The 12183-nt window shown below is 36.2% G+C and overlaps 2 protein-coding genes across 3 annotated transcripts; both read left to right on the plus strand.

Annotated features, from left to right (window-relative positions):
• The first annotated feature begins 233 nt into the window (after window positions 1–233).
• LOC135832680 (proton-coupled amino acid transporter-like protein pathetic) lies at window positions 234–2875 on the plus strand. Its single transcript, XM_065346072.1, has 2 exons — window positions 234–432; window positions 1076–2875. The coding sequence occupies exon 2, from the start codon at window positions 1123–1125 to the stop codon at window positions 2488–2490; it is 1368 nt and encodes a 455-aa protein (XP_065202144.1). The 5' UTR covers window positions 234–432; window positions 1076–1122; the 3' UTR covers window positions 2491–2875.
• Window positions 2876–6227: 3352 nt separating this feature from the next.
• Window positions 6228–10249, plus strand: LOC135832681 (proton-coupled amino acid transporter-like protein pathetic). Of its 2 annotated transcripts, none has more exons than XM_065346073.1 (2): window positions 6228–6435; window positions 8709–10249. In XM_065346073.1, exon 2 carries the CDS (start codon window positions 8750–8752, stop codon window positions 10178–10180), a length of 1431 nt encoding a protein of 476 aa, XP_065202145.1. In that variant the 5' UTR covers window positions 6228–6435; window positions 8709–8749; the 3' UTR covers window positions 10181–10249. The 2 variants fall into 2 exon arrangements, with proteins under 2 accessions (XP_065202145.1, XP_065202146.1); XM_065346074.1 differs by having other exon boundaries at window positions 6230–6319.
• Window positions 10250–12183: the final 1934 nt, after the last annotated feature.

Below are 12183 nucleotides of genomic sequence, written 5' to 3' on the forward strand. Positions count from 1 at the left end.
TTCTCAACGTGGAAATATTATAGCTGCTTTCGAGTCGAGTGGCACTGCGATGATTTCGCAGATCCATAATATTATAAATTAACAAAACCGTCGTATGTTAGATTAAAAACTAGCAAGTATTCCACGCTCACTTGTAAAGTCTGTACGAGGCGTTATTAACGGAGCACGTGATGCCTGATTCCCCGCGCTATGTTATATCCGTATACAAATTAATCGAATTCATCCTTTAATCCTTCTAGCTCTCTAGTATTTAGTATATTATTCTGTGGTTTGTTTTGTACATACTGCATACTATTTCTAATACTCATTGCGTGTGATTCAAACGTTCGCGAATTCCTATAATTTTTTTTCATAATTTTAAAATATTTTTGAGAGGAATTGGTTGTTTTTTTGAACGCGAAAACTAACAATAGGTACTTACATACATCGAAGGTACGTAATCATTGTTACTCGCAAATAGACACCTATCTACGTATTTTTACAATTTTTTTTTTTAAATGAAAGAATATTTTGCGAATTAATTATATTAAATGTTTCAATTTGACGTTTCCTCATTTTATCACTTTTATTGCTTGAGTTATTTTTCAAATATATTTTAAAATTTTGGTATTTGATAATAATTTGGTCGGAACAAACTACCATCTATATTTTTTTTCGCATACTTATTGGTGAAAAATTTCAATCGCCTAAATCTCCAAAAGCTAAACACCTAACTTGGAATTAAGGGTACCTATTCAAATTTGTAACTATTCGTAGGTAGTTGGATATTTTAAAGCACTTCATGGTATTTGATGATTAGAAAAGAACTGAGCAGAATAATCAGTGTTTGAAAATGATTCAATTTAGATTTCTTTTATAGCTTTCCCTTCAACTAGTATTTCTTGTAATCGTATTGGAAAATCAATCGAAAATTTTTGGCTCAATTTCAATTTATCAATGTAGGAGTCGAATATAACCGCAGCAGTAGTCGATTCTGTACATTTTGAAAAATGATTTCAATAAATCTCGCTTACCGTACACTCGTGAAAAAATTTGAGAATCCATCAAGTAATTCTTTCTTTTATATCTTTTGTAGTCGATTGAAATTCGAGAATACATCATTCAACGAGAACACTCAACATCATGGTCATAAAAACTGGCAACATTTCACCCTGCAATGAAGCAGGTGAGAAAAATTCTGCGGAGATCCATCGTGCTGAAAAATCCGTTTCTTACGACCCACACGACTACGGTAACGAAAATCAGCCGACTATATTTTGGGGTCCAGTATGTCACTTCTTCAAGTCAATCGTCGGTACTGGTATTCTGGCGCTACCTTACGCATTCCAAAGCGTCGGCTACGCGATCGCAATTCCTGGTACCCTGCTCGTCGGTTTTATATACACGCACATACTTCACACTTTGATGAACGTCGAATACGAATTGTGCAAGATTCTAAAAACACCCCAACTGACGTTCGCCGGAGTTCTTCAACACGCTTTCGAGCTAGGCCCCAAACCTCTGAGGAAGTTCGCTCCAGCAGCCAAATTCTTCTTGTACTTCAACTACGTCGTGAACGGATCCATGTACAATGCTTGTTTTCTGGTAATGATAGCGGAAAACTTGAAAAATATATCATCCTACTATTACAACGTTGATTACAGCATGACTACCATTTTATCCGTCGTCATTATACCTTTACTTGTCTTGGGACTGGTAAGAAGATTGAAATTCCTGGTACCTTTGTCAGCAGTCACGACAGCTTTTAATTTCATTAATATTTTCCTCATCTTGTATCTATCTTGGAATCCGCCCAATGTTACCGATCAGCCTAAAGCTTTCAACGATGTGTACGAGTTCCCGCCATTCTTCGGTATAGTTCTAGGCGCTCTCAGCAGTACTGGTATCGTTATACCGCTGAAAAACGACATGAAAACTCCGCGTAAATTTGCCAGCCTTTTTGGCGTACTCAATGTCACCCTGGTCGGTGTGACTATTTTGTACATGGTTTTTGGATTCCTAGGGTATTCGAAATACGGTAGTCAAATACAACCCAATATTTTGGCCAATTTACCCGCCGATAATAATCTGACGTTGTTGGTTCTAGTGTTGTATACGTTAGCCATATGTGTTTCGTATACATTATTCGTGTACGTAGCCTTCGACACGATTCATAGTAATATTCCTCTTTCTGAAATCAAGCACAGGCGAATAATCATCGAATACGCGGTGAGACTCGGTCTGACCATTTTACCCTATTTCATAGCCATAGCTGTGCCTAATTTCAAAATCCTCGTTTCGATAGGTGGCGTTATTTCAATTTTAATCGACGTCGGAGTACTTCCGTTCGTTCATATGTTGTTACTTTCTGCTAGGAAAACATCCCCCAAGCAGACTCTGCACACGGCTATGATTTTCTTCAAAGATTTATTGTTGATTCTTATTGCTTTGTTTCTATTTGCCGGCGGAGTAGCAAACGTCGTTCAAAAACTTCGGCGATTTTTCGACTAAAATTACTGTCGTGAATATGTGGTTTGTTGACGATCCACGTACACCATGAATCTCCAACAATACTCATTAGAAGGAAGGACGGAACCTGGTCCGCGATAAATGAACGTATAGATAATGCACGATGGAGTTTTTTCTAGCGTAATTATCGCATTAGTCGCGCTATGTGTACGTCACATCTCATGGAAGTTGATGAAAACGAAAGAATATGCGTTTATTGTAATTCAAATAGATGTACTCCCTCTGGAGTGTCTTTCGAAAGAGCCAGAGAGCGAGGGAGATAAGTTATTATCTAGTGTAAGACTGTACTAAATACTCGTATTTTATAAAAATAAATCAACCTCACCGAGGACACCATCTCCGGAATGAGGAATCAATTTTTTTTTGAGCATAATGTGGTTGGTTTTTTTCTCGAAAAAGATACATATTATATACCATACCTAGTGTGGTTCAAGTATTGTATACATTTGAAATTGAAGGGGCAAATTGAATTTCTGATTCGATTTTTACGGGTCCTTAGTAATTAATTTTCATCAATAGAGACCATCTCGCGTCAAAATCGTATTTTTTACTTCCATTGGTTGCTTGTGCAGGTATTCGGACTTGCCTATCTAGCTTTTCATACGAATCGATTTATTGTCAACAACTCGCACATTTCGTTCGTTTCTTTCATCGCGTCACATAGTGCTTGAAGACGGGGCATGGATTAGGTCGCGAAATTCTTTCTTAATTAAATTTTCAAATGCCTCATTTATCGACGCTCCAGCTACCGAATTAGCATAAAAACACGACAAGGGAACGAAAGAACTCGCTGTGAAAAAAATCGCCTCCTCGTCACAGTCTTGTCTTTTGTCGTGTCGTGTCAAACAAACGAATCGATTAGTTCTACTCGCTGAATTAATGGAGGGTTTTGGCGAAAATTGAGGAAATATTAAACGACGAGTTTGCTCGAAAATTTTCTCGTTGCTAAATTGAACCAAGTGATTTTCATTATCGATAACGCGAGTCGATTGCTTTTTCGTTGTCGTGAAATTTTCGTAACATTATTACAGTTGTGTATTTAAATTAACGTTTATCAGTCCTTTTTACATAGTTACTTATTGGGTATTTTTTGTGAATATTTGATATTACCAGTACTGGCTGATTTTCTTTTTTAAAGAAAAAAGACGAAAAGTACGCGGATTGGATTTTTGAATTATTTGTGGGATAGTGCTCCCTTTCCTCTTTTTTCTTTTTAAAATTGAAGTCGTTGCTCAAAGTTCTTTTTTTTTAAGAAAAAAAGGAGATTGCAGAAAATCTTCATTCATTTTTCATTACTGTTGACATCACTAAGTAATTGAATGAATCCTTAATCAACGATATCGACTCGGTAAAAATTATAAGATAAAATAATCCCCATGCCGCTCTTCGTGGGCGATGATTTCAAAGTGCACAATGCAACTTATCCTTTTGACAGCTAATCTGTTGATCGATTTAGCGCTTTGTAGCTTTATTGGTAAACGAATTTAAAATGAAAGCCATTTATCAACGCTGTCACTATAAACTGTTGTTGACTCTGCCATATGCAACTAGAATACACGTCGCATCGCCTCGTATTTACCAAGTAGAAAACGGCGCAAGGCGAAATTCGTCTCGTAAATCATATTCGGTAAAAACACGGCAAAAAAATGGCGATCACACTTTACCTTAGTTATACCGAACGTTAAAGTTGAACCAACTTCTAAGAACAATAAAACAAAATACAAAATGTACATAAAGTAACGCAATAAGAACTCGAAACACGCGTGAAAATCCCCAAATAAAACTGCCATTGTCGATAAAGTAGTCATTTTCAATGCCTGCAGCTAGACGTATAATTCAGCTCGTCATTAACGTCGCCTTATTCATCATCTTTAATGGTTTGTATGATAGTGATATGTACATATAAGGGTTTAGGTTTTGGATTTTATTTTTCAATTTTCGGAGGTCCAAATTTGGCTCTCTTCCAATAAAAAATTGAATTATGATGAAATTGAAGCGGTACGCGAAATTAGTTGATCATTTCATTTTTTATCTCGTCAATCAATTGACTATTTTAGATTTGGACAAAATATTTCGTGATGAAAATAAGTCCTGAGACTATGTAATGTAACCACTCCTCCCCGTCCCCACCCAACTTGATTATACCTTTTTCGATCGTTCTGGAGCGTTCAGCGGAATTTTCGATTTCTCCAAAAAGCGTTAAAATTAATTAAGGCACCTGAAAATCAAATTGTGGCTTATATCCTGAACCGGTTTGAAGCATTTATCGTGATTTGAGTCGATTAGACCAAGCTCTTTCAGAAATCTGAAGTCCTGTTCAGAGGTTTCGTTGTCAAATTCAAAGTTTGTGCACCAATCCATCGCATACTTACGTATACGGTTTTTTTTTCTTTATTTCAATTCAACATGTGGATTCGAGTTACTTGTAAAACGTCATCCAACACTCATTATGCCTATCTCGCATCTCGTGTACCTGGTAAAAGTAAAGAGGGACATTACACCGCGTCTATTGTCAATGTCACCTCGACAGCAGCGAACAAATTGTTAGCATTTCGTATAAAATCAGGTGTATGTAAAGTAAAACTTGCTAACACGCAGCGTGAAACATGTCGCCAGATGGAGAAACATTACAACTTACACAGCATCTTTAAGTTGAGCTGTAAAAAATTGCGACACAATCGTTTATAAACAGTGATAAATAGTGTAAACGACACTTGATAAATTTTTGATTCTGCTAAAATAACGTTCAAGAGAGGCGCAGCAGCGTTGAAGACGACCGAGTGTTTTTCATCCATTTTAAATGAAAATTTCACTCTCGGGTAATTTAAATATGACAAATGTTGCAGATACGTATATAGAGTGAAGATATATTCAAATAGATATCAACGCTCGTTTAAACGTAGCTATTTTTTTTATCGGAGAAGCCCTTTATTGCAAGGCTAAAAATTCCATGACGAACATGTAGGCAGGAAGAATTGTTGATGAAGTTGCTCGTAAATCTCACCAGTAAATGAAAAAACCCATTTTGAATTTGTTCGAATCATCGTCCGAAATGCCCTAACGAACGAATAACATGCTGATCAACTGAATTCATTTTTTTTGGTTCGATAGCATTATTGAGTCGGGTGTAAATTGAAATTGAAGGAAAGACCGTGTTCCTGTTTGAACGAAAATGTGTCAGGAAGTCTTCATCTGTATACTTGGGCACAGTTTCTTCTACATAATTCTCATTACATGTTGCTTTAGGCTCAAAAGCTCAATTCTTTGTGTTTTATGACTTTGAACTCTACTCGAAAGTTATTCTCAGATTCGGATTGTTGTACCTACCTGTGTTACCTAATCCCACCACTCATATTTACATGTTATTTAATGGCACTCTCAAGATTAAACTACTCATAATCTATGTATGTAAGTACATACTTCTAGACCCACCTTTTTAGCGAGATTTCACCCAAGCATGTCTTCATCATCCCAAAAACACATGGTTAAAATTAGCCAAGCTTTTCTCTAACATGTGAAGTCCACTTTCTCTGATACTTCACCTTAATCCGAATTTATCCTACTAAATCGCTACCATTCTTATGCCAAATTTTTCACAGTATGCTTGCCATACGTACATCATCATGAAAAAATGAAGTAGTCATGTAAGTTTTTAATCATTTCGATTATCGGAGGATTAATGATTACACCTATATATTGAAGATATCGAGTTGATTTGCGTAGCTATGTATTCAGACTGTTTGAGAATAATTAAGTATAAAAAAATGAAGATGTTTAGTGTCGTTATAAAAACCATTCGAGTTCGAAGTAGGTAAGTTTCAATATTTTCAAAGCGCCAGTAAATTGCGTTGAATAATGATCGAAGACTGTAATATTGTGATAATGTGATTATATGTATTCGTAAGACACCAGTCACTCATTTTCAAGGTAATTAATAGATATCTAAGCATTCAGCCGTATACTTTAGAATTTATTATTAATCCGGGCTATTCAAACGATTAAAAATTACATTCGGGTGGCACCACAAGCTGATTATCAGATGAAAGAGCCAGGGATTATTTTGGAGGAAAAATCCGAATATGCGCGAGCAACAAAGAACACTTTACAATGATATTTTAGTGAAATGTTGAAGATTTGAAGCGATGTTTGAGAATTCAATCATCAATATTTCTTTTTAATATCAAAAAAAAAGGTTATAAGTGATATGGTATGTAAGAAATGAAATTCAAAAATTCAAAAATTGTTGTCATCAACAGGTGTCCAGTACCTACAAAAAGTCAAGTTGATTTTTTAAACTTCGAAAATTCCAGTCAATTTTTGATTCATTAGGGTTGGAACTGAAATCCCATACCTGCAGAAATCTTAATCCAAGATTGATTGCGAAAGGGGCGCCGCCGAATTTTCAATATCAGATTTCGGTTCTGTCTTGAGCGTTTCTGTGAGAGAAGTTATAAGTGGGTTATTGCTTAAAAACCAATCAAAACAATTACGTACTGTGGAAAATGCATTAGATACTTACATTTTTTTCTTGTTGAACAAATTCGACTCGTTTAGATTCTTTTTTTCAACGACAGACTTCAAATATTTAGATGCTAATTCTTTGACGCAATAGACACACTTCAGCACACGGTAATCTGAAATACAGTGACAGAAGATAACCATATAATTACGTAAATAGTTGAATATTGAAAGATGCAAATTCTGATTGTCGTATATGTACTTACGCTTTCCTTCAAAACTAACGTCATCGACGTGCTCTTCAACGTCCATATTCCATATCGAACATGAATCTGTAAAATAAATTTCAACTGTAGTCTATACAATACCTACAATAATACATATGTAAAAATTACCCTACAAAGAAAATATCTGAACCGAAGAAAGGGAATCGATGGAAGACGCTGAATATGGTATGTACCACCAGCTAAAATTTCAGGTGCTAAAATTCATTTTTCGGATTTTGGTGAATTTTTGAAAATTCAAATTCGGGCTAAATGTGGCAAAAAATCACCATTCCACCGAATTAACCTAGAAAGCTGAAATTCCGTGTGTGTCCTATTTTCGACCTCCCGATCGGATAGATCATCTTTATGATCTTTTCCAATTTAGTTAATATTCTACAAATCTCTTTGTGGCGGTTCTCCTCCTGCAATAATTTTTGAAGAAATGAAAATTCATCGTTCGCGAACGTGTAAACGGATTTAGTTGAAATTTGGTCTGTAGGTACTATATTTACGATCTCCCGAATCGATTGTTGTTGGTTTTGAATCGTTCTGAAACCTTCAGCAGATTCTCGGAAATTCGCTGGAGACTCTATAGGACAATTCGAAACCATTACCTACCCATTGATGTGGGAGGTTGAAAAAAGTGTTCAAACCGAATTTCAATTTTTTTCGTTTACGTCTTCGCAAACGATAATTTATTTACTTATTTATTTATTCTTTCATCAAGTATTTTTTCCCAGAGAAAATTTCGGATTTGAACCAGCACGAAAAGATTTTGAAAATTCGTGCTTAAATCGATCGAATGGTTCCGAAATATGGTCAGTTCGAAACCATCAACAATCAGCTAGGTAGTTCGAAAATAGGGTACTACTACTACTACTACATACAATTTCATGTTTTTTGATCAATTTGATGAAGTTTTAATTTATCCTCATGTTTGGCTCGAATTTAAATTTTTCAAAAATTCGCCAAGAAATCGAGAAATTAATTTCAGCACTAGAAATTTTGGCTGATGTACATTTTTTGGGGTCCTCTATCGAATCCTTTCCATCCGATTTAAGAATGTTATTAGGTAATCTTTTTGATGAATATAAGGAAAGACATTTTTGTAGATGTGATCTTGTTGGGCTTCCTGATAATCGCTTCAAGCACCCTTCCTTCTTGAAGAACTGGTAAAACTTTGTGAGTAGGTGTTTTGGATTTAGTAGGTATTAATCTCTCCTACATGCTATTTGGTGTGTGGTTGATGTTGAACACATCTGGAAAATAGGGGTGAAGGATTTGTCTGGATGAAATACTAGGAAACGACAGGGAATATCATTTCTTCGAAAGACTGGACACCTGTTGAAAAAATTGTTACTCCAGAAAACATTGTATTGAACAGATGATTATTGTAATATTGTATTAGTAAGACATGTACATCGAATATTTCAATTCATTCAGTAATTCCAACTCTATTTCTTGTTACAATTTCAGCAACCGACCTACCTGTACCTATCGTCCAATTTCACATTACCATGGCACATAACCGAGTATCACCAATATTCAATGACACTTCACCTCCGAAGGTGCCAAGCCAGGGCAAAGAGAAAGAAAGTTCCTCTCCTGGATCGCCTGTAATGTTAGAAAATTACTTGCCCGGACCACCTGTAATATCAGAAAAATCATTGATAGAGGAAGAATACGATCCTCACGCGTTTGGAAAAGAGCGTAATCCGACCATTTTCTGGGGCCCGATACTCCATTTATTGAAATACATCGTTGGAACAGGGGTATTAATTCTGCCATACACTTTCAAAAGCGTGGGCTATGCTGTAGCTATTTTTGGCACGATATTTGTATGCGTCCTGTACATGCACGTGATACACCTTTTGTTTGATGTAGAATACCGACTCTGCAAGAAGCTGAAGACTCCCAATCTTACCTACATCGGCATTGTAGAGGGAGCATTCGACCAAGGACCACGATTCTTCCGCAAATTAGTCCCAGTTTGCAAATTCTTCGTGTATTTTCATTACGTTTTCAACAAATCGCTGATGAATGGCGTCTATTTAATAATCATATCGAGTAATTTTAAAATCGTGATCGATCACTACTACGGTACGAATACGAGCGTTATCGCCATCATGACCGCACTGATGGTGCCGCTGATTGGTCTAGCTTTGATTCGAGAATTGAAATTTTTAGTACCATTGTCCATGTTGACGAATGCGTTCAATATTTTCAATCTCTTGATAATTCTTTCCATTCCGAGCTCTTACAATGGCGCGGCTGATATGAAAGCAGTGAATGATATCACCCAGTTTCCGAATTTTTTCGCTATTCTTCTAGGATCGTTGGAATGTACAGCCCTCAGTTTGCCTGTAAAAAACGACATGGAAAATCCGAAGAGGTTTACGACTTTTTTCGGCGTCCTCAACATATCTTTATCGATTGCTGCCCTAGTTTATGGTACTTTCGGTATACTGGGGTATGCTAAATACGGTGATCATCTGCAACCGAATATTATGTTCAATTTACCTCCTGGCGAAATGATTCCATTGGTGATTCTGAGTTTGCACTCTTTGGCAATTTGCATTTCGTTCATTTTATTCATATATATTTCTTACGATACTGTATGGAATAATTTATTTAAAGGTAAGAAAATGAAGCGTCCTCTAGTCATGGAGTACAGTATACGAATAACGCTGTGCATTTTACCTTACTGCTTCGCACTAGTTATACCTGATTTTAAACTACTGCTCTCTCTAACTAACGTAATAGGTATATTGATGGATGAAGGTATACCACCCATCTTACACATGCTCTTATTGGTCAAAAAAGAAGGCCAAAGTATGCGTTTCTATTTGAGTTTATTGAAAGACATAGCGATTGTTTTGATTTGTTTTTGTTTATTTGTTGCTGCTCTAGTCGATGTTGTTAAAAATATTTTAGCGTTTTATGTTTAGTTTTTTTTATACGTTTTGTGATATTTTACAATTTTTTGATATACTTACGTGCGAATATAAGTGATTTACAAGAAAGATTTACGTGCATGTTGTATTTGAATTTTCAATCAATTTAAACACGTCCAGTTATTTGAATCGGCCAAAATTCATGCAACCCGTTCAGTATAATGAGCAATGTGCGTCCTGTCGACATCTTGCGAAATAATTTGAGCATAATTTCCCGAAAAACGTATCTTATGTTACTTATCCCGCCTTCCAACAAACGAATAGGCTATTCATCCTGAGTTTGAGTATTGAAGGGGCCGAATTATATTTATATTGAAAAGTTTCATTTTCGATTTCGCTAAGCAATTCTAACCTTGCGCCACCGATGAACTACAATATAATAATTATGGAGAGTTACACCTTGAGACCCTTCAGTTTATCAAAATCTTGAAAAAAATTCGGAATTTCAATTTTGAATTATAAGTAGGCCTACCGATTTCAGAAAATTATGAATTTATGCTCAGCTCGAACCAGTGAAGTGTTGAGTTTTTTGCACTTATGTTCGGCGGTTTTTGAAATATTTTTCTGCAGTTTCACCTCAATGAGAGATGACGAATGGCGCGAACTGCAGTTCTCAAAATGCATTTACAAGAGAGTTGGTGGTGCTCAAAGTTTTTGAGGAAAATAGGGCTATTGTAAAGTACGATGCAGTAAACTTTTGGGATGTTTTCCACTTTGTGGGTCTACGGAAGAGCTTTTTAGCGATGAGGTGAAAATAAGCGTTGCCACATTTTTAAGCACCAAAAAGCAGCGTCCATTCTCAAAAATTCTGAAAAAATTACCTCGAGATGCTGATTAACATATCAAAAAATTGGGGTAGATTTTTTTCGTATTCTTGGTTTAAAAAATTCCAAAGATCACAAAATAATGTCATTTCTTTCTTTGAAAAATAGAAATTCGGGCCGAGCAAGGTTATGGTGCGCCAGTTTGTGTCCTCTGGATAAGATGAGGCAAGCGGGAGACCGCTTGAAATTTTACATCACTTCTTATGGAAGCATTTTAATTTTTTCAATTAATATTCAAATTACCATCAAATGATGTAGGTTTTAATTCGTCGGTTTTGTTGAGGTTTCTTTTTTTTTGGATCGTGTTATTCTCGTCCGCATGCTTTCTTTGACCATTTTTACTACGTTTAAAAATTACTTATGTAGTCCGCTGGTAAGAATTGTTCGCTGCAAATAAATATTGATACTTAGTCGACCCCACCATGCGAAGAGCGATAGTCCACTCACGCCTCTTGACTTCGCACCGTGGAAATTTATGGAGAGATACATTTTCGTTTCTTCTTCATCATGAAACAATAAATACGTATGCATGCATTCGAAAAATAATAATTTGCGAAGAGAGGAAAGTATCAACCAACCACGTAAGTACATTTTATAAATGTACTTACTTATTACTACAAATGAACACGCTGCAATTGCAGTGAGACTGAGACCCATGGCCAGCATGAGTCCTGTTCCCATTTTGAATTTTTAAAATTGAAATTATAACACTAGAAATTTTTTTTTGCTTCCAAGTACAACGCTTGTTGCATTGACGTTTTTTTTTGGACGCTTCGGAGCATTGGAACCTGAGCTGCTCCTGCTGTTAACTGCTGCAATAAAAATGAAAAAAAATGAATAAAAGTTAATTTCATTAAATACAAAATTTAGCAACAAAATGAGGAACAATTCTAATACTAGCAGATCCTCTTCGCCTCACATCTTCCTCTTCATCGATTTCCAGATCTTCAACGAAGTCTCCATAGAATTGAGAAGTGGAAGGATGTGCTGCTTCTAAATTTTTCTGGGTAAGTGCTTCTGAAGATGACGGAGGAACTGCCAGAGTAGTACCAGCAGAATCTTAAGTTTCAGCTGGTGGCCCGTGGAGCAACCACATTTCGTAGAAATTGAACCCTTGCCCAATGGGACCAACTTCCCTCATAATACTCTGCGTCTTCACCGTCTGGTCCTTCC

The sequence above is a fragment of the Planococcus citri genome, chromosome 1 (assembly GCF_950023065.1).
Source record: "Planococcus citri chromosome 1, ihPlaCitr1.1, whole genome shotgun sequence".
In the NCBI taxonomy this organism is placed as follows: domain Eukaryota; kingdom Metazoa; phylum Arthropoda; class Insecta; order Hemiptera; family Pseudococcidae; genus Planococcus; species Planococcus citri.